Genomic DNA, 27,168 nt, shown 5'->3' on the forward strand with positions numbered 1-27,168 from the left:
GGGATTTGATTGCAGGACTTTGACAGGACTGGGGGAAACAGAGACTCCACTCTTGGAGGGCACACACAAAGTAGTGTGTGCATCAGGACCTAGGAGAAGAAGCAGTGACCCCAGGGGAGACTGAACCAGACCTACCTGCTAGTGTTGGAGGGTCTCCTGCAGAGATGGGTGTGGCTGTGGCTCACTGGGGGGACAAGGACACTGGCAGCAGAAGTTCTGGGAAGTACTCCTTGGCATGAGCCCTCCCAGAGTCTGCCATTAGCCCCACCAAAGAGCCCAGGGAGGCTCCAGTGTTGGGTTGCTTCAGGCCAAACAACCAACAGGGAGGGTACCCAGCCCCACCCATCAGCAGTCAAACGTATTAAAGTTTTACTGAGCTCTGCCCACCAGAGCTACATCCAGCTCTACCCACCACCAGTCCCTCCCGTCAGGAAACTTACACAAGCCTCTTAGATAGACTCATCCACCAGAGGAAAGACAGCAGAAGCAAGAAGAACTACAATCCTGCAGCCTGTGGAACAAAAACCACATTCACAGAAAGATATACAAGGTGAAAAGGCAGAGGGCTATGTACCAGACGAAGGAACAAGATAAAACCCCAGAAAAACAACTAAATGAAGTGGAGATAGGCAACCTTCCAGAAAAAGAATTCAGAATAATGATAGTGAAGATGATCCAGGACCTCAGAAAAAGAATGGAGGCAAAGATCGAAAAGATGCAAGAAATGTTTAAAAAAGACTTAGAAGAATTAAGGAACAAACAAACAGAGATGAACAATACAATAACTGAAATGAAAACTACACTAGAAGGAATCAATAGCAGAATAACTGAGGCAGAAGAACGGATAAGTGACCTGGAAGACAGAAAGGTGGAATTCACTGCTGCAGAACAGAATAAAGAGAAAAGAATGAAAAGAAATGAAGACAGCATAAGAGACCTCTGGAACAACATTAAACGCAACAACATTCGCATTATAGGGGTCCCAGAAGGAGAAAGAGAGAGAGAGGACCAGAGAAAATATTTGAAGAGATTATAATCGAAAACTTCCCTAACATGGGAAAGGAAATAGCTACCCAAGTCCAGGAAGCGCAGAGAGTCCCATACAGGATAAACCCAAGGAGAAACACACCGAGACACATAGTAATCAAATTGGCAAAAATTAAAGACAAAGAAAAATTATTGAAAGCAGCAAGGGAAAAACAACAAATAACATACAAGGGAACTCCCATAAGGTTAACAGCTGATTTCTCAGCAGAAACTCTACAAGCCAGAAGGGAGTGGCATGATATACTTAAAGTGATGAAAGGGAAGAACCTACAACGAAGATTACTCTATGCAGCAAGGATCTCATTCAGATTTGATGGAGAAGTCAAAAGCTTTACAGACAAGCAAAAGATAAGAGAATTCAGCACCACTAAACTAGCTTTACAACAAATGCTAAAGGAACTTCTCTAAGTGTGAAACACAAGAGAAGAAAAGGACTTACAAAAACCCAAAACAATTAAGAAAATGGTAATAGGAACATACATATCGATAATTACCTTAAACATGAATGGATTAAATGCTCCAGCCAAAAGACACAGGCTTGCTGAATGGATACAAAAACAAGACACATATATATGCTGTCTACAAAAGACTCACTTCAGACCTAGGGACACTTACAGACTGAAAGTGAGGGGATGGAAAAAGATATTCCATGCCAATGGAAATCAAAAGAAAGCTGGAGTAGCCATACTCATATCAGATAAAATAGACTTTAAAGAATGTTACAAGAGACAAGGAAGGACACTACATAATGATCAAGGGATCAATCCAAGAAGAAGCTATAACATAGCACCCAACATAGGAGCACCTCAATACATAAGGCAGCTGCTAGCAGCTCTAAAAGAGGAAATCAAGAGTAACACAATAATAGTGGTGGACTTTAACACCTCACATACGCCAATGGACAGATCATCCAAAAGGAAAATAAATAAGGAAACAGAAAATTTAAATGACACAATAGACCAATAGATTTAATTGATATTTACAGGACATTCCATCCCAAAACAGCAGATTCCACTTTCTTCTCAAGTGCACATGGAACATTCTCCAGGATAGATCACATCTTGGGTCACAAATCAAGCCTCAGTAAATTTAAGAAAATTGAAATCATATCAAGCATCTTTTCTGACCGCAACACTATGAGACTGGAAATGAATTACAGGGAAAAAAACATAAAAAACACAAACACATGGAGGCTAAACAATATGTTACTAAATAACCAAGAGCTCACTGAAGAAATCAAAGAGGAAATCAAAAAATACCTAGAAAAAAATGACAATGAAAACACGATGATCCAAAACCTATGCGATGCAGCAAAAGTAGTTCTAACAGGGAAGTTTATAGCTATAGAAGCCTACCTCAAGAAACAAGAAAAATCTCAAATAAACTATCTAAACTTACACCTAAAGGACTAGAGAAAGAAGAACAAACAAAACCCAAAGTTAGCAGAAGGAAAGAAATCATAAAGATCAGAGCAGAAATAAATGAAATAGAGACAAAGAAAACAGTAGCAAAGATCAATAAAACTATAAGCTGGTTCTTTGAGAAGATAAACAAAATTGATAAACCATTAGCCAGACTCATCAAGAAAAACAGGTAGAGGACTCAAATCAATACAATTAGAAATGAAAAAGGAGAAGTTATAACAGACACCGTAGAAATACAAAGCATCCTAAGAGACTACTACAAGCAACTCTATGCCAATAAAATGGACAACCTGGAAGAAATGGACAAATTTTTAGAAAGGTATATCCTTCCAAGACTGAACCAGGAAGAAATAGAAAATATGAACACACATCACAAGTAATGAAATTGAAACTGTGATTAAAAATCTTCCAACAAACAAAAGTCCAGGACCAGATGGCTTCACAGGTGAACTCTGTCAAACATTTAGAGAAGAGCTAACACCCATCCTGCTCAAATTTTTGAAAAAATTGCAGAGGAAGGAACACTCCCAAACTCATTTTATGAGGCCACCATCACGCTGATACCAAAACCAGACAAAGATACTACAAAAAAAGAAAATAACAGACCAATATCACCGATGAATATAGATGAAAAAATCCTCAACAAAATACTAGCAAACAGAATCTAACAACACATTAAAAGGATCATACACCATGATCAAGTGGGATTTATCCCAGGGATGCAAGGATTCTTCAATATATGCAAATCAATCAATGTGACACACCATATTAACAAATTGAAGGAGAAAAACCATATGATCATCTCAATAGATGCAGAAAAAGCTTTTGACAAAATTCAACAACGGTTTATGATAAAAACTCTCCAGAAAGTGGGCATAGAGGGAACCTACCTCAACATAGTAAAGGCCATATATGACAAACCCACAGCAAACATCTTTCTCAATGGTGAAAAACTGAAAGCATTTCCTCTAAGATAAGGAACAAGACAAAGATGTCCACTCTCACCAGTATTATTCAATATAGTTTTGGAAGTCCTAGCCACGGCAATCAGAGAAGAAAAAGAAATACAAATTGGAAAAGAAGAAGTAAAACTGTCACTGTTTGCAGATGACTTGATACTATACATAGAGAATCCTAAAGATGCCTTCAGAAAACTACTAGAGCTAATCAATGTATTTGGTAAAGTTTCAGGATACAAAATCAATGCACAGAAATCTCTTGCATTCCTATACACTAATGATGGAACATCTGAAAGAGAAATTAAGGAAATACTCCCATTTACCATTGCAACAAAAAGAATAAAATACCTAGGAATAAACCTTCCTAGGGAGACAAAAGACCTATATGCAGAAAACTATAAGGCACTGATGAAAGAAATTACAGATGATACTAACAGATGGAGAGATATACCATGTACTTGGATTGGAAGAATTAAAATTGTGAAAATGACTATACTCCCCAAAGCAATCTACAGATTCAATGCAATCCCTATCAAATTACCAATGGCATTTTTTTACAGAAGTAGGACAAAAAAATCTTAAAATTTGTATGGAGACACAAAAGACCCCAAATTGCCAAAGCCGTCTTGAGGGAAAAAAACGGAGCTGGAGAAATCAGACTCCCTGACCTCAGACTATACTACAAAGCTACAGTAACCAAGACAGTATGGTACTGGCACAAACACGGAAACATAGATCAATGGAACAAGACAGAAAGCCTAGAGATAAACCCATGCACCTATGGTCAACTAATCTATGACAAAGAGGCAAGGATATACAATGCAGAAAAGACAGCCTCTTCAATAAATGGTGCTGGGAAAACTGGACAGCTACATGTAAAAGAATGAAATTAGAACACTGCCTAACACCATACACAAAAATAAACTCAAAATGGATTACAGACCTAAATGTAAGGCTGGACACTATAAAACTCTTAGAGGAAAACGTAGGAAGAACACTCTTTGACATAAATCACAGCAAGATCTTTTTTGATCCACCTCCTAGAGTAATGGAAATAAAACCAAAAATAAACAAATGGGACCTAATGAAACTTGAAAGTTTTTGCACAGCAAAGGAAACCATAAACAAGACAAAAAGACAACCCTCAGAATGGGAGAAAATATTTGCAAACGAATCAACGGGCAAAGGATTAATCTCCAAAATATATAAACAGCTAACGCAGCTCAATATTAAAGAAACAAACAACCCAATCCAAAACTGGGCAGAAGACCTAAATAGACATTACTCCAATGAAGACACACAGATGGCCAAGAAGCACATGAAAAGCTGCTCAACATCACTAATTATTAGAGAAATGCAAATGAAAACTACAATGAGGTATCACCTCACACCAGTTAGAATGGACATCATCAGAAAATCTACAAGCAACAAATGCTGGAGAGGGTGTGGAGAAAAGGGAATCCTCTTGCACTGTTGGTGGGAATGTAAATTGATACAGCCACTATGGAGAACAGTATGGAGGTTCCTTAAAAATCTAAAAATAGAATTACCATTACCATAGATGACCAGCAATCCCACTACTTGGCACATACCCAGAGAAAACCATAATTCAAAAAGATATATGCACCCCAATGTTCATTGCAGCACTATTTACAATAGCCAGGTCATGGAAGCAACCTAAATGCCCATTGACAGATGAATGGATAAAGAAGTTGTGGTACATATATATAATGGAATATTACTCAGCAATAAAAAGGAATGAAATTGGGTCATTTGTTGAGACGTGGATCCAGAGACTGTCATACAGAGTGAAGTAAGTCAGAAAGAGAAAAACAAATATCGTATATTAACACATATATGTGGAACCTAGAAATTGCTACAGATAAACCAGTTTGCAGGGCAGAAATTGAGACACAGATGTAGAGAAAAAATATATGGACACGAAGGGTGGAAAGCCGCAGGGGTGGTGGTGGTGGTGGTGTGATGAATTGGGGGAGTGAGATTGACATGTATTCACTGATGTGTATTAAATTGATGACTAATAAGAAAAAAAAAAGAATAGCACAAAGAACGTACATATACCCTTTACCTAGATTTGCCTATTAACATTTTGTACTGTTGGCTTTATCATTTTTGTATGCTTTCTCTATTGATCTTTTCCACTCTACGTATGTCTGTTTTTTTCTGAACTGTTTGAAAGTAAGTTGCAAACATCATGCATCTGTTAACGTTTTTAAATTAATGTAATTTTGTAACTTTCTTCAAAGTAAAAATAATTTTTCTCAGATAGTTCTATCTTTTACCAAAATGTAGAGGCCACTTGGAGCATTATATTTTACCTTGCTTTTGTCCTGTTATCTATTTTAACTGCCATTCATGAGGTCCTTTTCATTTCTTATATCTGTACTCTACTATTGTTTTAGATTGTCCTTTAATAAAATCTGAAGTCTTGACGTAAGTACCTGTTGCTACAACATAAAAAATTATAGCTATGTATGTCATGTGACATATTACAGAATTTTGTAAAGTGCTAAATTCTTGTTACATAATTTTGATTGAAGAGAACTCGTTTTCTAATGTAAATGCTTGCATTTAAGTAATTAGACTAATTAGATTTCTATTTAGTAAAAGAAAATTAAAAAATAAAGTGTTAAAATAATTAACTGGGGTAACTGTTTAGAGTTCTAAGAGGATATTCAATTACGTTAGTTTCTACCACTTTAGTAATTACAGTCAACAATATGTCTTAATCTTTAGCTATCTACACTGGCTAAATTCTAAAATTTTACATTAATTAACATAAGTTTTCACTTTAACTTCACTTCCCAACTCTAGTCCCCACATCCTTGGCATCATTTTTTCATAGATTTCTTTTCTCTGATAATATCTTTTGATACTATTTCAGGTCAGTAAATCTGCTTCTGCTTTTGTTGGTACTTTAGATTCTAATCAAATCCTCTATATTTCATCTGATTTAGATTAGGATTCATTCCCTTAAAATTTACTGCCAGCATATGAGCCTGCTATTTTTCTTATATGGACAAGATCCATTCATAAGAAAAGCATAATTTATGTATAACATGAGTAGAAATAATGTATCTTAAATTTCTCATAATTTTTATCATTGGATCCTTGTCTCTCTTATTTGTGTATTAATTACTGTTCATTAATATATCCCAGTGTTTAAGCTGGGAGAGTAGAAATTTCACCATTCAACATAGAATTTGGCCGCTATGGATAACCCTAGAGGTCAGCTAGTTCAAGACTCTCATTTTACAGATAAGGAAGTGGGTAAATCACTTATTTGTCTAAGGCCACACAACACTTTGTGATAGAGTAGGGACGAAAACCCATGAGTCCTGGGTCTCCAGCCACTGCTGCTATCACTCTAGGCCTAATTAATACACACATGCTTTAATTGATGAATTCGATTCAGTTCAACCCATGCTGGGTTCAGCCCCTCGGTAAGCTTATCTGTTTATAGGCAGACACTGCACCTTTAATTCAGGCCAGCCAAAACTATAACCTTGTGAATGAGAAGTTCAGATGGAGAACTGGCACAGATCCATCCTCCCACTGAAAATACATATGCCACACAGATGCTGAATAGTCATCTTTGTTTCTGAGGACAACACATTACTTCTCAGTGGCAGCAATATATTCTCTAATCATTTGACAAACATTTAATTTACGTCCACTATGAAACAGGCATTATACCTTTTGTATCTAGGGCTCTTGCCCTCAGGGAACTTACAATCTAAGATGAAGGCAAATGTGAAACGAATAACCATATAAAGAGTTGAATCTGGGAATTTTCTGGTGGTCCAGTGGTTAGGACTCTGGGCTTCCAATGCAGGGGGCACAGGTTCTATCCCTGGTTGGGGAACTAAGATCCCACAATCTGGGCGGCATGGCCAAAAAAAAAAAAGTTGAATCCTATAACGTAAGTGTACATATATTAAAAGCATCCAGTTAAAAATTTCCTTCTTTGTATCACAGTTTCTTGCAAAATTAGCCATTTTGATTTATAACCAACAAAGGAAGCAGATAAGCATGTGCTGGGAGTTGGTTATTCATAATTGCCAAGGTTTACTTGGTCCATTACTAACAACTGTTTCTCCTGCAAGGTATACCATTGTAATTAGGTGAAATTTTTTTGGAGTGGGATAGGTAAAAATGAAGTAAATATTATGTTTATGTTTTAAATTACTATTTGTATTATTATAAACAATACATTTTGGGGGGATAAAACATTCAAATTATACTTAAAGGTACAAAGAAAATGGTCTCTCTACAGTAAGTCCCCTACATACGAACCTTCAAGTTCTGAACTTTCAAAGATGCAAACATGTATTCGCATGTCTAATCATGTAAGTTAGTTCATGTGTCTGGCATACATTGTCACGTGTGTGCATCCTCTACAAGTGGTTGTGCTTTTGTGTACTTTACTGTACAGTACTGTATAGAGTACAGTAGTACAGTATCTTTATTTCAAGCTAGATCTGTAAGAGGACGATTTCATTGAACTCCTTGCTGTGCAGCATGAGGAGCTTACTGATGGAATTGGAGGCCCAGAGAAAGGACAAAGAGAAAGAGGAAGAAGAAGTAACTGAAGAACCAAAGAGATTCATGATGCAGGAAATGGCAAGGGGATTTTCTTTATTTGAGGAGGCACTGTTAGTCCTTGAGGCACGTGACCTGAACATAGGAGGATACACGAAGGTTGCAGCAGCTCTTCAGACTGCAATCCAGTGCTACCACGTCATCTATGACAAGAAAAAGAGATTCTACCCAGACATCACTGGATCATTTTTTCAAGAGGGTAGATAGAATTGAATCCAGCAAGGAACCAAAACCAGTGCTGTCAACATCAGGCATGAGTGAAATTGCATCTTGCCCTCCATCTCCTATTGCAAACTATCCTTCAGCTCTACCATCTCTCACCTCCTCTTCCTCCAAGCCCAAGTTCATTGGACTTACGAACAAATTGGACCTACAAATGTGGTCTCAGAATGGAACTTGTTCATATGTAGGGGACTTACTGTATTCTGGGTGTACACACTTACAGTTTGTTGTTCTCTTCTTTTTCAGAAAATTTCTAAGCATATAGAAACATATACATGTCTAATTTTTTCTTATAAATATGAAAACGGGTTAATGGTAAATGTTTTTTCACTTACTCTAGACATATTTACACAATACATATTGATCTATCTCATTTTTGAAAATGTTTACCTGTGTACCATAGTATGCATATACTATAATTTATTCAAACAGAAGTTTATCTTTTAAAAGGTCAATAATACTAAACACTGGGAAGGTAAAACAGAATATGAATATATTATATATATTCTCACATACACACACGTATATATGAAACAGCCATTATCAGAGTGAATAATATGATTAATAGGATAGCCACAGATGTATAGTTGTCAAAGTTCATTCAGTTAATGACTACTTCTTCATCTTTGTTGATGGATAGGTAGAGCCCATCAGTATTTTGACTGGTTGCTTTTGTCTTTTCATTCAAAGCAGCTGATACCTTTCTCCCTAACTAACCTGAGTAAGTGGTGAAAGTCAACCTTTTTCCTTTCTGAGGCCATGCTTGGTGCTGTCAGTGATATCTAGTTATAGTCCCCAGGACTCAACATCCATTTTAAGTCATACGGACTTTCTTGAGGAATTCCCCACCCTCCTCTGCCCCCACTTGGCTTGACTTCCTGGCTTTAATCAGCTGCAATTTATCAAGTCCCTATAATGTGCTCAGTGCAGAGCAGAACAAATCAGTGTTCTACCTCACAATTTAAGGAAGGCAGGGGGCTAGTTTTTGTTTTCAGATAAAAATCTATTAATAAAACATAAACTCCCCAAAACTTCCTTTAAACCAAACAACATTGTCACACGCTCACAAGCTCTTTTTACTTACACAGCCAGATGACTCAAGATTACTACATTTCTATTCATAAGGAGTTTGCTGGCCCCAAATCAACACATTCAGGCTTTCCCCCATCTTCCTTCTCTCTCCCCTGGGAGACTGACTTTTGGAGCCTTGCTGCATCGTATTTTAGCCGAATGAAGACGATGTGTGTTTGCTGCCCGAACTGTAGGTTCTGGGATTTTATAAAGCTTCCCCCCAGCCCCGCTTTTTAAAGTTGCTTTTTTGTGGTAGGGGACGAGGAGGTCAGAATGTTTATGCCTCTGAGTCTTCCAGTTTAGAAATATATTCTAAAAATGGTAAATAGACTAAGGCCTTCTGTTTGCTATTTACTATAGAACTGGGTATTCATTTCAGAAATCAGCTGCATTACCGTCCGTCACTCAGTGTGACAGAGGGATGAAGGAAACAGAGCACTAGCCCTGCCTTGGGGAGTTACAGTTGACGCTTCTGCTTTTGCACTTGACTCTCCTAAGAAACGGGCCCATCTTTCCCTTTAGCTCTTTCGCTTCAGTTTCCTTGGCAAAACTGAAGAAAAACAAAAAGTCAACGTCAAACCTGAGCGCATCCCCGAGGCCTTTCCACTCCCCTGACCCGGAGGCATTGGTCTCGGCCAACCCCCCACCCCCAATTACAAGCTCTTTTCACACGCGATCGCGGCAGGGAGAAAACCACTACGATGAACGACCTAGGCTCAGCCCCTTTCCTTTCAGGGCCTCCCCACAGCGCGAGAACCGGGTCCCCAGTGGCGGCCCGCTCCCAGCCTTGCCCGTTCGCGGCCCTCCGCGGGCTCGGGTCCTCGAGCGCGCGGGCTGGGCTGGCAGCCGAGGGAGCAGCGCGGGGTCGCGAGCAGGCCAGGGACGGTGGCAGAGGACTCGGGCTCCGAGCGGGGGGCCGAGGTCGCTCCGGGGTCCCGCGCCCGGGGGCCTAGGGGGAGGCGAGGCGGCGGCGGCGGCGGCGGCGGCGGCGGGAGGGGGTTGAGGGCGGGGCGGCTGGCGGTTACGCGCCGCGGCTCTTTCTCCCGAGCGCCCGAAACTCTTCCCGCCCGCGCCCCGCGCCCTCGGCGACCCCAAGCTCTCGCACCTAGTCCCCGGCCCGCCCCCGCCCCGCCTCCGCCCGCGCCACCCCCACAGCCGGCCGCCGGCCGCGCTTCTCTCGATTACAAAGGAGGGAAAATGAGCCGGGCGGCGGCAGCGGTGGCGGCGCGGCGCTGGGCCACCACTGCGGCGGCTATCGCAGCCGCCCCCGGCACCACGTAGAACGCCCCCGTTCGTCCAGCCGCGGCCCAGGCCGGAGTGCAGCCTGCCTCTCGCCGCTCGCCTCCCCAGCCCTGCGCGTCGCCTCGCGGCCGGAGAAGGAGGAGGTGGAGGAGGAGGAGGAGGTGGAGGAGGAGGAGGAGGAGGCGCCGCCTTCGCCGCGCCGCGCGTCCTCGCCGTTGTCTGCGCTCGCTCTGGACCAGTTTGGGGAAGTTGGTCGAGCCCCGTGTCGCCCAGATGTGCGACCTCATTGAGCCGCAGCCGCCCGAGAAGATCGGCAAGATGAAGAAGTTGCGGAGAACTTTGTCGGATAGTTTCAGCCGCATTGGTGAGTGGCGTGCTGTCCCGGGCACCCGGCCCGGTGCCCCCATGCCCGCGCCCTCGGCCCCGCGCTTCTGGCACTGGCGGTGCAGCGGCCACCCGGGACTGGCGTGGGGGGCGTTGCGCGCGGAGGGTGGAGGGAACAGTGCCCAGGACCTGCGGGAGGGCGACGACAAAAACGAGAGACACCTCTTTCCCTCAGGACCTGAGGGTTCATTTGTGCATGGTCTTAAGCCTACAATTTGGGTTCCCTCTCCTCGCCACTAGCGCTCCTGCTTTCGCGTACACCGGGGACAGGCGGCGCGGCCGCCTGGGTCACCTATTTTTTTGCACGCAGGCTTTGGTATTGGGTGTTTGGTCAATAATTTAGCTTTGGAAATTGGTGAAATGTTGAGTTTGTACCTTGGTATTGTTTAACACATCCAACCTAAAGAGAAGTGGGACAGATACCTTGGGACCTTTTGTTCGGTACTTCGGGTCCTCGAAAGCGAGATTTGGGCGTTCAGTCTCGAGTCCTCTGAATCTTTCCATTGCTGCAGAGAAATTCGCGCCGTGAACTTGTCTGAACATTTAGGAATAAGTCTCCCAAACTTCTTCCATTTACTAGACCAAGGCTATTGTCTTTAACTCAGCCAACCAATTGACCGACAGATAACCGACCGAGAAATGTTTAGGACATTTAAGAATAAATCCATGTCACGGACTATAACAGGGTGACAACAGTGTCACGTGGAATGGGTGGTTAGATTTCTAGGGTTGGCCATAAAAACCCCTTTTAACCTTAAGACGGTAGCTATCTTCTCTAACATCTTAACTTTCATTTACACAGGTAACTGCTTTCAGCAAGAAAATCGTACAAAATAACCCCTCAGAGTCCCTAAGGAGCCTCTAGCCTTTGTTTCACTTGTTTAACATGTCATCCATGTTAATGAAGGTGTTAATGGAAATTAAGCATAAGGTGCTTAATTCCTTAAAATAAAACCCTGGAGTGCATATGAGTATTGTCCTTGTCCTTCCATCCATTCATTTAAAAATCATTGTATAAGTGCATCGTGAAATATGCAAACTTTCCTCAAGTCAAAAAAATGTTTAGCCTACTGTTCTTTGTTGTTTTTAAACTGAAAATTCCATATTGGTATACATAATCTTTCCCAAGATGACTGTAAAGTTATGGTGTGAAACCAATATTTAGCCCTGGTTTTATTTATTTTGTGTATGGGATATTTGCAATTTTACTCTTAGGAGTTAGGGATGTGTATGAAGAGCCCCTGCATTCAAATGAAGTTTGAAGTTAAGAAGAGTGTGAGAAAGCAAGGTGTTGAGTAGCTGTGCTTTATTAAGGAGGATGTTTCAGTCCCTGACCCAAACTATCACAGAGGCGGGTTCTGGAGTCCATTAAGCCCTGTTCTATAAGGCATTAACTGTATATTTACTAATGCTAATGACTCTGTTGGAACTCTTCCAGTTTTGTGTTAAATAATTCATTGCAATTGAATCTCAGTAAGAAACCAAGGACATTAATATAAAAATTCCTTATGTTTAGGTAATTTCAAGGTTTTGATGGACAATCAGTAAAATTTAGATTAACTACAATGCTGGCAAATGGGGTATTATAGTTAATTGGATTTTCTAGCTTACAGAGATTTAGTGATGTGAAACTCCTTTTGATTACAACTCTTGTTAAAACGTCTTCTAAGTTCTAGTAGATTTTACTTCCTCCCTTTCAGAAACAGTACAGTGAAGTGATCATAACTGATTATTTCTTGTATTGATGGAGGGTCATGATTCGAATAGCAAATCTCATTCCGGAATACTGTAAAAGGAGATAAAGAGGTTTTAAATGATTATGATTGTATAACAAGCTCAAGACATTCATTAGAGTAGCATTACAGAAAATAAGTCTTTGTTATCTATTTATTTTTTGAAGTTTTATTTGTAAAATCAAAAAGCATGCAATCAATCTGATTATTTAAGGATTTTTAAGGTGCTGGAGGCTGTTGAATTGAGGCTTTACTGTGGGATTACGTAGTGCATGGATTTAAAGGTGTGGGCTGTGTGTCAGATGGACTAGGATTTCTGGTGTTGCCACTTGTAGTGGAGTGACCTTGGACAGGTCCCTCACCTTCTGAGCTTCAGTTTTTCAAGTCAGTTTTGTTATTGGCACTTAGTGAAATAATGCATATGATGTCCTGTGTTGTATGGAATAAAGACTCAATAGATGTTCATAATGTGTTATTATCATTATTGGTGATTACAACATGCTGACATATGGATCTTCTAGGTGGAAAGCAAGAGAAGTAAGAGAAGTGACCACTGACTTTACAGTGTGGCTAACCTGAAAACAGGATGGGTTTTGGAGTTAGGCTGATCTGGGTTCGAATCCCATTTTCCTTGCCTGCTGTGTGCCTTGGGCAACAACTTGCAGAATTTCCTTAGATCCTAGAGTCCTTATCTGTCAGTTTTCTTAAGGTTGTTGTGAAGATTAGATCAGATAAAATACATAAAATATCTAGTGCAATATCTGTCACATGGTGAAGATCAGTATTGGAGGCTATTATTCCTTCTGATTTCTCTGTTTATCTCCTATCTTCCTCATTTCTTCGTTGGTACTTCATGAGGAGATCAAAGAGTGAATGGTTTATTCCTGCTGAGTAATCCAACATCTCAGTATATTCATTCCCTTTAACCAATCTACTCCGGCTTTCGAAATAAACATACTGACTTTATTTTGCTTTTTTAGTATGATTCAGAAGTGTAGTTTGTTAAATATACAGTATCATTGTTTAGCCATGAAAAATTAGTGATCATCTATAGAAAATGAGGACAATTTTTGAAAGTCTATGATATTCATTAATTATGGATTAATCATTATTATAAAAGATTAATAATAATTCTAACTATATAAAAGCGACAATGCTAATGTTTAATTTACTCACACATGAAAGATCAGGCTAACTTTGTCACTGCCCACCTCAAATGCAGCTGATCTGAGATTACTATATTATAAAAACACATTGGCTTTCAAGCCATAGCACTCTGATTTACTACATCTGCCAGGGAGTGACTATAACACAGCTATGGTTCTTTTATAAGATGGGTGTAATTGAATTTCAAAGTCATCCATTGATTTCAGGAGTGAGTATTTATGGTTTTCTGCTAAATAGTGTCAGTGTGTTCACTTATTAGGAATTAGTATAGTTGTCTCATGCTTTTTTTTTAAAAATTTAGGTTAGCATAAACAAAGACAAATGGGAAATTGTTTAAAAAATTTATATTAAAATTCATTTCCTCTTTTCTTTCATTGTTTCTTTTTTATTTTTGAATGATTGCCTAGAAGGAGAAAGGCTTTCTGTAATATCCCGTGTAAGATTAAGGTCGAACTGACATTTCTTCATATTCATTTGAATGCATTTCTTCACACTTAGTTGGATGATCTTCTAGAGAAAGGAAGTTTATACTCTGCGATATACGAGATGAACCCTACGTATACCATTTCTTTGAAAGATGCAGTTTGTGAGATAACTGAATAAAAGGAAGAGGCTGTGGTTACACTGAATTTGGGAGTTTGTTACCTTGTTCTGTAAGAGTGTAATTTTAGAGTCCAGCTGTCACCTGATAAATCCATTCTGTCAAAAAGAAAAATGTAAGGTTAAAGGTTCAGAGGCAAAATTTAACTATTGTACCATATCCTCTCCCAATGTAGTTTCAAAAGATTTTAATTTGAAAACTGTGAAATGGAATTTATGATTCTTTCATAAGAGAGAATAGTACATGGTTTTCATATGCCAAAACTTTAGTGTATCTCAAAGGGTAAGATGCTATCCTTTTGCCTTTGAAGTGCAACTCATTAATTCTGCCAGTAATTATCGAGTACCTCCTATGCGCTAGATATTGTGCTGGCATTCAGATTCAGTGACCATTGTTACTGGTCCCTGTCCTCAAGGACTTTAAGGGAAGACAGGCCAATGAATGAGCATGGACACATTCTACCATGAAGATTAGCATAACTTGCTCTTGAAGAACATAGGAGGGGATACCATTTTAGTCTTGGTGAGATCATGGAAAAACTTCTGCCGGGAGCAATGTCTGAGCAGAGGACTGAATAGAATATCTGATTATCTTAGATGGCTTAATATATGCCCCTTTGTTAACCCAGAAAAATGTAATATGCTTGTTATTCCATGATATCCTTGAAGACAATTGTGGGTTTGTATTTACATGAATAATTAGTGACAATCAGAGAATGTAATCAATAATGAGATGTTGTGTGCTTGTCTAGGTCAGAGTTTATTCATCAATGACCTGATAAATATTTGGCAAAGATATCTTTAATTGGTCTTTTTTGTTACCACTGACTGCTGTTCAGGGAAAGGATACAATATTTAAAGAAACTATGCAAGGTGTCAATCTAGCAATGAAGAGTTCAATGAAAGGGTAGACTTCTTGGTCTTAAAATATTCTCCCCTCTGGTGCCCTGGGCTTGAGAATAGTGTACAGGGGAGATAATCTGGCTTCCTGCTCTTTATATCTTAGGAAATACACCTGCAATGACCCTTCTATTTCCTCCTTTTCTTTCTACCTACAGATCCCACCCCTTTATCCAGAATGTTGGAGGAATTGGCAGGACTTAGGTGGCAAGAGAGAAATAGTCCAGTCTGGGTGTTAAAGACATTCTAGTTTCTACTCTCCTAATCTCTCAATTTGAGGGTCTTCCTTCCTTGTTTGCAATTCCCTGAGAGAAGTTATCAACTGTAGTTCTTGCTGGTTACTTTGCTTAGGAAAACCCATGGCTTAATCTCCAGAACTTTTATCATGTCCCAAGTAAAGAAGATATATTTAAACGTCTGTGCTGTGAATGATAAGCTTGCTGCTGTAGCTTTGCACTTTGCATGGCAACAACGTAATGTGTTTTACCTTAATCTTTGTTAAATGAGTGAGGTATGAGGCTGTACAATAATTCACTTTGTATTTGAAATCAGTGAGCTAATCATTTCTTATTCCAAAAAATTGTTCTTTTTTTAGATGGAACAACTTGTTTATATTTACATAGGTCACTAATATTTTATGAAGGAATCACTAGTCAAGTATGTTAATTAAAGGACACGCCTTGGGTTGAGAGAGTGAGGGGTATAGTCTAGTAACATTGTTGACTGATATTTAAAGAAAGCCTTCTGGATTAGAAGTTTTATATTGTGAATTAAAAATGTCACCATTAAGAATCACCTAGGATCTTCTACCTTTCTATCCAAGTAGGTTATTTAATTTAATTTATTTATTTGGCCACACCAAGCAGTTTGCGGGATCTTAGTTCCTCCACCAGGGATTGAACCTGTGCCCTTGGCAGTGAAAGCATGGAGTCTTAAATCTTAAACACTGGACCACCAGGGAATTCCCCAAAGTAGGTTATTTTAGATTTAATATAAATTAAGTCAAATACATTATGTAATATGGGTGAGTAATTGGATGCAAGATAAACCATTTGAAACTGGGACAAAGATCTGTCTTTTTATTTTCCATTCGGAAGAAATGGTTCTCTAATGAAGGAAGTAGAGAAAATTATTACAAGATCAGTTTCTTAGGCAAAAGGGGAAGACTAAAAATTAAACTTTGAGAAACATTTTATCTCTCTTGACCTACCCTTTTCTGCCTTAACTCATCACCACAACCACAGACTTCTTGATGTTTTAAAAAGACAAATTTATAGTATGACACAGAGAAAAGAACCTTTGCAGGATTGCTAGACGGTATAATATAAGCTTTGCTGTGATGGCTTCAGTTTAGGCACAGGACTTCTCTCAGAGCTTAACTGCCCAAACTATTTGTTTTCCATTGCTTTGGTCAGAACATAGCTTTCCAAGTAAGAGCGACCCAAGCACTTCTATCCTGAATAGAACTATCCAGTATAGACCAGTAAGCACTTATGCACAATTCTGTACCTCTGAAACATTTCTCCAACTTGTGTTTTCAGCTAAATTCACTCCTTTGTGCATTCTCCTTAATCTGAAACATTCTAAATAATTGTAGGGTTTAAGGAACTAGGTGTTTGCCAACTATATATATGAAATACTTCTCTTTCTCTTTAGAGTAATAAAATTTCAATTCTGAAGTCATGAATATTTAAAATAAATTTTAAGTATTTGCTAGTACCTATAAAATATTCCACATGTATTGTTTCCTTTGGTGATACTTTGTTAGAATAGTTATCATGTTGAAACTGTTTGAATTATGTTTCTGCAGTGCTTATTTTACACGCTTGATCTTTCATCATCAAACTTAAACTTCTCTCAGTATGAAAATCTCATTCCGGGCACTGTGCAGAGTGAATGTCTTCCTGACAACTGGTTTGGGAGGTCCAGCCACCATGCTTAATGATAGACCAGCAAACACCAGAAGTTTAAGGGGAAATTTTTTTAAGATTACTTTTTGATTCTTTAATACTTTCATTAAAACATTTTCCTACTAAAGAAGAAATAGAGGAAAGATATGCATACTTCTTTTCCACAGCTGGGAGGATAGTTCCATTTACATATTTATGAAAGTGTCTCACAAAGATGCGTGCTGTGCAATTCTCTCTCTCATTTGCAGTTTTCACATTTGTATCATAACATTGTTATTCAGGTTGGGGTACGATTTTACTTTTTGAAATGAAAACACCATATTGCTTTGGGTTTTTTTTTTCTGTTTTTTAGAACTTAGATACTTAGTGTCTTTGAGATGTTTCACAATAACTGTTTCCTTTCCCCTTTTATTTTATAGCTTTGAAGAAAGACGACAACACCTTTGATGAGGTAGGTTAAATTTCTTTATCTAATGTTAGAAGTATTTAATTACGGCCAGGTAAAGTCAGTAGGTGCCAACTTTGCACTTAGAAACAAACAAACAAAAAAATGCCCTAAAACAAAAAACAAGCCATGGCATCTCTTTATTTAGTTACATTATGTTATTTTCCATTTTTAAATAACTGTTCAAATTGAATTTTGGTATCAATCAACAGAAATGTGTCTTTTGAAATTAATAAACAAAAGGCACCCGCAGGCCTTTGTTTTGTTGCTTTCCTGATGTTGTTAGTGCTGGTGAAGCCCAGTGTGATGTGTGTACTCAGGGCATGTCTGGAGCTGTGGCAAGTTGGGCTCCACGGCTCCCTTGCAGCCCTCCTCTGAACTAGGGTATGATACGATGTTGACGCCACATATTGTCTGTCAGACTCCCAAAGGAGGAGCTGACTTTTCCTGTTCCAGTTTTCCTATTCTTTGTATATCAGATCTGTCTTTATCTACTTGCCACAAAGTAGCAAAAAAGCCTGTTCAAGAAAGGCAGAGGGTTCCTATGTAATTAATAACATTCTGAATGTGATTTTTCAATTGTACTCTTTCCTGAGTTTTTGGTAGTATCAGTGGGAATCCCCAGAGGAATAATGTGTTTACAGAATGTTCTCAAGAGTGCTGTAGAGTGAAGTGTTTGATTGTCGCCATCCAAAGCCACAGTCACTGATCTGTGTTGTAAACTGGGCCACGTATTTATATATATGTATATATATTGAGTGTTTATGTATGAACACAGATGTATCTACACAATGTGCTTATCCTGCAGCCTGATGAAAGCATAGATTAGTTTGGTTGTGGTTTGATTTGTTTTAACAGTTGCAGATTCCATGAAATACGCTACCTGTCCTCCCTCTGCTGCAGTGCTTCAGAGAGGAAAGAACATTTGTGCTCATGGAAAGTCCCCTTGGCCATGTGGCTGGCTGTGGTGCAGGGCAAGAGCACTGAGGGGGAACCTGCTCCAGACTGGGATTTCTGGACGGGGCCCATGACATTTGGCTCTCATGGTCTGCTGCTTTGTCTGCTGCACCTGTTCTTTTTTCCCCCGGGTCCAGCTCTACAAAGCTGTGTGTCCCTGGACTCCAAAGCAACTTCCCCTGCCAGCATTCCTGAAACATCCTGTGAAACTTAGTGATTCTAGACCTGAAGCAATAAAGGAGTCTTTTCTTTCCCATCTGTAGTGGGTAATAATGATGTTCCCCTCTAAACCTGTATTTCTGGAATTTCTGCAGTGTTACTGAGATGTTTTTAGGAGAGTATTTTCTTTCTTCTCAGAAGAATTCAATGTGAGAATTTTGGGCACCTTTTCTCTCTTCATAAGGAAAAGTCTCCCCTTTAATTATGTAGGTAATTTAAGTTTACATTAAAAAAAATAAGGAAAAGGAAAAGAAAAAAACCCCCAAATCCTATTATCCAATTACAACCACTGTTGAATGTCCTTCTTGCCTCTTTCCTCATGTAAAAAACAAACAAAATCAACCCCCCCACCCAAACTATAGCCCATGTATTACATCCTACTTTTTTCTTTTAACCTATAATACATTTTTGCATGTTTTTACAGATGACTCCTAATCATTATTAGGAATTTAAAAAACTTTTTGTCTTGTTTAAACACCACCATTAATGATTGTATGTTATTCTGCCACGTGGCTGTGACATCAGCTTTCAAAAACACCTGAGGCTGGAACCTAGATGGAAGTTAAGAATGTATGAGTCAAACCCGTAACTACCTGCCCTCCCTTACCCCCAAACTTCTGTAAAGCTGAAGGCCTGGATTTTTTAATTTGGGGCAAAATTATCCTTAGCTTTTATGAAGTGTTTTCCTTCCTCGGCTAAAGGAAAGAGATTTGTTAGATACCTTAAGTCAGTAAATCACAGAATGTTCCATCTGGAAGGGACCCTGGAAATCATGTGGCCGATTTCAGCATTTCAAAGGTGAAGGCACTGAGGTCGGGGGCGGGGGGACAGGTGATTTTCAGTTAATCAGGGAAGGCCCAGGGCCAGGAGCCTGAGAGACAGTCTTAGTAAAGACATGCTTGAGTGTGAACCCCAACTCAACCACCCTCTCAAGGGCAATCGACTTCCTTTCCCCAGGCCTTTTATAAAAAATAGAGGTGTAATAATACCTCCCTTCTGAGGTTACTGAGAGGATTAGATAAGCTAAGTGTATAAAGGTACCAGAATAGTCACTGGCACACAGTAAATGTCTTATATTTGGTCTTGTCATTGTCCTTGTGTTTGTCCTCGCCATCATTATTGATGCTCTTACCGTGACATCTGCCTTCTGTAGTTGAAGGGCTGCAAGGAGGATGGAAAGATTTAGTTCAAAGTTAAGTGTTAGATCTGAGGAGAATTGCTTTCAGGTATTCCCCTAAAATTCCATGTAAGACTTCATGTGATGATTTGCATATTAAAACTGTAAAAATATTGTCTAAAATACACATTTTTTAGGTTCCTTGAGAGAATGACTGCCTGCGTTCTGCTTTGTAGTCCCTCCGTGTCTTGCACATGGTTAATATTCAATAAATATCTATTGAATATGAATGAATATCTGTTGCAAATGAAGAGAGAGTGTTCATCCCAGGGTCAGCCGATGTGGATTCTCATTTGCCACTTCCTAGCTATTTGTGCAGGTCATTTACTTTACCCAAGACTCAGTTTTCTCATTTGTAAAACCAATCAGTAAAACTATGATCTTCAGGTTGCTTTCTGTCTTTAAATGCAGCATACAAAACAATCAACATAAAATTACAATTTTACCAAGATCAGAAATGAGTACTAGATCTGTGATTACATGAACAGGAAGTCACTGAGTTCTTCTGTGATCATCTTCAGATTATAATGGTAGATGTTTTCTTGAATTCGTTTCTTGGTCCTCCACTTTTCCTGTCAGAGTTGGAGGACCTTACAGTCCATTGGAATCCAGTTAAGATTTGAGTCTTGGAATCTAGAGGCTGGGTCAGCTTCTTAGATATGCATGGAGGTGTGGCAACTCCTAACTCAGTATTTATGAGCTGGAGGGCTCCTTATCTCAAGGAGTGGCTTTCTCCAGAGTGCCTGGAGAGGGAGTGTAGTTGCTATTTCCTGACTCATGTAGAGGATTTCTCTAGGTGTATGTAAATGTTTGACTTTGAACAGAGGAGAAAAAGAATTATGGACCTGTTTGAAAGAACTATTTATTTATTTTTCCTTTTCCTTCCCTCCCTCCCTCTCTCTCTCCTTACCTTCCTTCTTTCTTTATTAAAGTATAATACATTATATTAGTTTCAGTAATGATTCGATATTTGTATATACTGCAAAATGATCACCACAATAAGTCTAGTTCACGTCTGTCACTATACATAGTTACAGAATTTTTTTCTTGTGATGAGCACTTTTACGATCTACTCTCTTAGCAGCTTTCAAATATGCAGAACAGTATTATTAACTATAGTCACAATGCTCTACATTATATCTGTTGGTAATCTGTATGTCTTCTTTAGAAAAGTGTTTATTCAGATTCTCTGCACATTTTTTAATAGGATTGATTTTTGCCATTAAGTTGTATAAGATCTTCATATATTTTGGATACTGATCCCTTTTGGATACACAATTTGCGAATATTTTCTCTCATTCAGTGGATTGCCTTTTAATTCCTTTCAGCAATCCAGTTGCCTTGTTGATGGTTTCCTTTGCTGGCAAATTCAACAGTCCAATTGCCTTGTTGATGTTTTCCTTTGCTGTGCAGAAGCTATTTAGTTTGATGTAGTCCCACTTGTTTATATTTGCTTTTATTCCTTTTGGTGTCAAATCCAAAAATTACTGTAAAGACTAATGTCAAGGAGCTTACTGCCTGTGTTTTCATCTAGAAGTTTTATGGTTTCAGGTCTTATATTAAGTCTTTAATCAGTTTGAGTTAGTTTTTGTGTATGGTATAAGATTGGGATCCAGTTTCATTCTTTTGCATGTAGTTGCCCAGTTTTCCCAACATTATTTATTGAAGAGACTGTCCTTGCCTCACTGTATATTCTTGGCTCCTTTGATGTACATTAATTGACCATATATGTGTGGGTTGATTTCTGAGCTCTCTGTTCTGTTCCATTGATCTATGTGTCTCTTTTTATGCCATACTGTTTTGATTACTATAACTTTGTAATATAGTTTGAAATCAGGGGGCATGATACCTCCAGTTTTGTTCTTCTTTCTCAAGATTACTTTGGCTATTCAGGATCTTTTGTGGTTCCATAAAAATTTTAGAATTGTTCATACTATTTCTGTGAGAAATGCCAATGGAATTTGAGTCCATTGATTGCTTTGGGTGATATGGACATTTTAGCATATTAATTCTTCCAATCATGAGCATAGAATATCTTTCCATTTATTTCTTTCATCAGTGTCTTATAGTTATCAGTGTACAGGTCTTTTCACCTCCTTGGTTAAATTTATTCCTCAATATTTTTAATTTTTGATGCAATTGTAAATGGGATTGTTTTCTTAATTTCTCTTTCTGATAGTTCATTATTTGTATATAGAAACAGCAGATTTCTAGACATTGATTTTGTATCCTGCAACATTACTGAATTCATTTATTACTTCTAACAGTTTTTTGGTGGAGTCTTTAGAGTTTTCCATATCTAGCATTATGTCATCTGCAAGTAGTGAAAGCTTTACTTCCTTTCCAATTAATGCTTTTTATTTCTTTTTCTTGCCTAATTGCTCTGGGTAGGACTTTCAGTACTGTGTTGAATAAGAGTGGTGAAAAGGGCCATCCCTGCCTTGTTTTTTTTTAACATCTTTATTGGAGTATAATTGCTTTACAATGGTGTGTTAGTTTCTGCTTTATAACAAAGTGAATCAGCTACACATATACATATATCCCCATATCTCTTCCTTCTTTCATCTCCCTCCCTCCCACCCTCCCTATCCCACCCCTCTAGGTGGTCACAAAGCACCGAGCTGATCTCCCTCTGCTATGCGGCTGCTTCCCACTAGCTATCTATTTTACATTTAGTAGTATATATAAGTCCATGCCACTCTCTCACTTCATCCCAGCTTACCCTTACCCCTCCCCACCTTCTCTTTTATAACTGCCTTTTCTGCATCACATAAGTTTTGATATGTTGTAGTTTCTTTTCTGTTTGTCTCAAGGTGTTTTTTTATTTCACTTTTGCTTTTCTCATTGATCCATTGGGGTTGTTCAGTAGTATGTTGTTTAGTCTCTGCATAAAGTTTACCCTTAAACAATGTGAAGGTGAGGGGCACTGATCCCACGCACAGTCAAAAATCCACACAGAACTTTACAGTCATCCCTCTATATCTGGGGTTCCACATCCACGGATTCAGCCAACCCAGATTGGGAGATAGATGCGGGCAATGTACATTGAGCTCAGTTTCTAGTCCATGTCCCTCTTTGTTATTTTGTATAAAGAGATAACTAATACCCAAGATGATAAATACGGCAGTGATTTTTATGAGAACCAAAGTCTAGGGGTTAGGTACAAATATGATTTGGGGATATTCCTGGTCATTCTTTTCCATCTTTTGAGGATGGTGGAAGCTGTTGCAGTCTTTTCTCACCCTAACTGTCTTCATCACTGGAGGCCTCAGTGTCTTGTGAATGATGTATTTGTTGTATACAGTGTTCCAGCTTCAGACTTCCCTGACTTGCTCATCTAAAATATTAAATCTCAGTAACAGTCATTCCTTAGCCCTCTTGCTCCTGTTATACTCCCTCTATCTCTTCTTTGCTGGCTCTCAGTTTCCAGAGGACCCCTCCTCTGCCTGCCCTGTCCCATTCTTCTGTCCCACAACCCATCCTCCCTCCTTGATTTCCTTTTCTGTTCACTCATGGTATATCACTCCCTTGACAGTATCCTCAGTGGCCTTACCCCTTTGTATTTTGCTTGTAATCTACTCTGCGAGGTCTCAATTTTGACCTGGCATCTTTTCCTTCTTTACCCAGTGGCTGCCAAAAGCTGCTTGAGGAAATCACTCTGCAAATAAATTTATCATTTCCAGCCTTCGCTGGAACCCGAGGCAACTGTGCACAGTCTTGCACTGTGTGGCTGGGCTGTTTCCTGCTGAAACATTTCCACTTCCCTCAAACATTCTAGCTACCCTCCTCCACCCCTCCTTCCTTTACTAGATGACTTTTCCTCTCTATTAATTTGCTAGAGTTGCCATAGAAAAATACCACAGACTAGGTGGCTTAAACAACAGACATTTATTTTCTCACAATTCTGTAGACCAGAAGTCCGAAATCAAAGTGTTGGCAGGTTTGGTTCCTTCTGAGGGCTGTGAGGAAAGGATCTATTTCAGGCCTCTTCCCTTAGCTTGTAGATGGCTATCTTCTCCATGTGTTTTCACATCATCTTCACTCAGTGAGTGTCTGTGTATCCAAATTTCCCCTTTTTATAAGGACATCAATCATATTGAATTAGGGGCTTACCCTACTCCAGTGTGACCTCATCTTAATTTAACTAATTGTATCTGCAGTGATCCTGTTTTCAAATAAGATCACATTCAGAGGTACTGGGGTAACTTAAGACTTAAACATAGGAATTTTTGGTAGATACAATTCAACTGATAACAGCCTTCACCTTAGAACACAATAATATTACACATCAGCTCCTTGCCTACATATATACCTTATTTGCTCTAATCATACTTCTTTTTTTTCCCTGAGAGGAGGATGTGTCTTTTCCTCTGCTGGCCTGGTTCCTCCTCCTATCCTCTTGATTCCTTTCCCTCCTTTCCACTCCAGAAGCTTGTGTAATTGATTCTTTCCTTTCTTATCTACGTTTCCTGTCTCTTCCCCTTTACAGGTATTTCAGCCGAGGCTCTGAGCGTGGTTAAGTCTTCCCCGTCTCTTCCATCGTAATGGAAACCCCTGTGCTCTGTGGTCATTTTTTCTTGCTCTCCTTTAGTAGTTTGTCCCTTGGTTTTGGCTGCTCTGTTATTATACTCACGTCAGTGTGGATGGCTCAGCTTCCTGTTCTGAACTCCAAACCCAGATATCTAGCTGCCCATTAGATGTTTCTGCCTCTGTATCTTATAGTCACCTTGATTTCAGTGCATACAAAAAACAGTTGACCATTGGGACTTCCCTGGTAGCACAGTGGTTAACAATCTGCCTGCCAATGCAGGGGACACAGGTTCGAGCCCTGGTCCAGGAAGATCCCACATGCCGTGGAGCGACTAAGCCCGTGGAGCACAACTACTGAGCCTGCACTCTAGAGCCCGTGGGGCACAACTACTGAGTCTGCGCTCTAGAGCCCACGAGCCAGAACTACTGAGCCCGTGTGCCACAACTGCTGAAGCCTGCATGCCTAGAGCCCATGCTCTGCAAGAAGAGAAGCCACTGCAATGAGAAGCCTGCGCACTGCAACAAAGAGTAGCCCCTGCTTGCCACAGCTAGAGAACGCCCGCGTGCAGCAACGAAGACCCTGTGCAACCAAAAATAAATAAATAAATAAATAAAGTACAGTTGACCCTTGAACAACATGGGTTTGAACTGTGCAGGTTGGTTCATACGTGGATTTGTTTTCAACAAATGCAGTTGGTTGAATCTGTGGATGCATAACTGTGGATACAGAGGGCCAACTGTAAAGTTATACTCAAATTTTTGCACGGAGGGTTGGCATCCCTGACCACTGAGTTGTTCAAGGGTCATCTGTATTACTAATTCCTATATTCTCTAAACATGCACCTTTTCTCTTTCCTATCTCAGTGATTGGCTTTCACAACCACATGATTTTTCAAGGCAAAAACCTGATACCATCCTAAATGTTCCTCCAAGCCCCACATCCAAGCTTTGGCTTAGTTCTTGTTCCTTCCGTCATGCCCATTCCCACTGCTGAAGTGCACATTCAGCCTCTCTTGTCTGGACTGCGGTAGTGTTCTAACTGGCATCCCTGCCTACAGCTTGCCTCCTATTCCAACAGAATGACGGATCTGAAATACAAATCGTGCTATTCTCCTGCGTAATACTTTAAAAGCTCCCTGTCAGGGAACTCTACTCAATGCTCTACTGTGTGGTGACCTAAATGGGAAGGAAATCCAAAAAAGAGGGGATATAGGTATACGTATAGCTGATTCACTTTGCTGTACAGCAGAAACTAACACAACATTGTAAAGCAATTATACTCCAATAAAAATTAAAAAAAAAAAAACAAAAAGAACAACTCCCTGTCAACTGCAGGTTCAAGTCTAAATTCCTAGCTTGGCTTTCAAGGCCTTTCATCATCCATCTCTCGCCTACCTTTCTACCCTTATCAAACAGTAATCTCTTATTTTAACACCTTTATCATCATTCCAGCTGCCAGCACTTCAGTTCAGAACTTTATCGCTTTTACCTGTTTTATCCCAATAACCTCTTAATTGGTCTTGCTGTTCCATCTCTCAGTCCTCCACTCCAGCCTTCCCAAAACATCTTTCTTGTCGCTATCCGTGGCTTTTGTGTCCATGGATTCAACCAACCTTAGATTGAAAATATTTGGAAAAAAAAATTCCAGAAAGTTCCAAAAAAGCAAAACTTGAATTTGTTGCATGGTGGCAACTATTTATATAGCATTTCCATTGTATTTACAAAATATTTACATTGTATATACAACTATTTACATAATATTTACATTGTATTTACAACTATTTACATATCATTTACATTGTATTAGGTATTATAAGTAATCTAGAGATGATTTAAAGGGGAAGGAGGGGGAAGCTGGGGGGGAAGTGAGAGTAGCATTGACATATATACACTACCAAATGTAAAATAGATAGCTAGTGGGAAGCAGCAGTGTAGCACAGGGAGATCAGCTTGGTGCTTTGTGACGACTCAGAGGGGTGGGATAGGGAGGGTGGGTGGGAGGCTCAAGAGGGAGGGGATATGGGGCTATATGTATGCATATGGCTGATTCACTTTGTTGTACAACAGAAACTAGCACAGCATTGTGAAGCAATTATACTCCAATAAAGATGTATAAAAATATGAAGTATATGGAAAAATGTGTGTAGGTTATGTGCAAATACTATGCCATGTTATATAAGGGTCTTGAGCATCCATGCTGATACTGAGGGACAACTGTATTGATGTCTGTTTTATGTTAGTCTCTGCATATGCTCAGAACCTGACTCTCAGTCTAGTCAGTCTCACAAGACTTCATCGCGCAGGCATTCGCAGGTTGACCAGCTCCTGTTATCTTGCAGCGTTGGGCCTGGGCACAGGTTCAATCTCACTTTCTCTTTATAGTAAGATTTTACATTACTTTATATTCTATTTTACTCTTACGATGGTCATGTTTGCCAACCCTGGATGATATGAACCCATCGCATGAGAGAGGTCTAGAAATTAACAGACTGTTCTCTGATCATGCCAGTAATCTGGTAAGTCATTATATTTAAAATTCAACATTTTGGATGGCTGAG

At 39.5% G+C, this 27,168-nt stretch overlaps 1 protein-coding gene across 5 annotated transcripts in view; it reads left to right on the forward strand.

Moving 5' to 3' along the window:
- Positions 1 to 27,168, forward strand: part of CDK14 (cyclin dependent kinase 14) — a 704,276-nt gene that overhangs the window by 112,770 nt on the left and 564,338 nt on the right. For 3 of the 5 annotated variants that reach the window (XM_027102392.1, XM_027102393.1, XM_027102395.1), the window contains one exon: positions 17,702 to 17,733. In XM_027102392.1, coding sequence (XP_026958193.1) covers positions 17,729 to 17,733 — 5 coding nt within the window. In that variant the 5' untranslated portion in view covers positions 17,702 to 17,728. Of the gene's footprint in view, positions 1 to 10,539; positions 10,953 to 17,701; positions 17,734 to 27,168 lie in introns of those variants that run through there. The other 2 variants (XM_027102391.1, XM_027102394.1) reach the window with 2 other exon arrangements.

The sequence above is a fragment of the Aethalodelphis obliquidens genome, unplaced genomic scaffold (assembly GCF_003676395.1).
Source record: "Aethalodelphis obliquidens isolate GAN/ISIS:26980383/991018 unplaced genomic scaffold, ASM367639v1 scaffold5, whole genome shotgun sequence".
Classification (NCBI taxonomy): domain Eukaryota; kingdom Metazoa; phylum Chordata; class Mammalia; order Artiodactyla; family Delphinidae; genus Aethalodelphis; species Aethalodelphis obliquidens.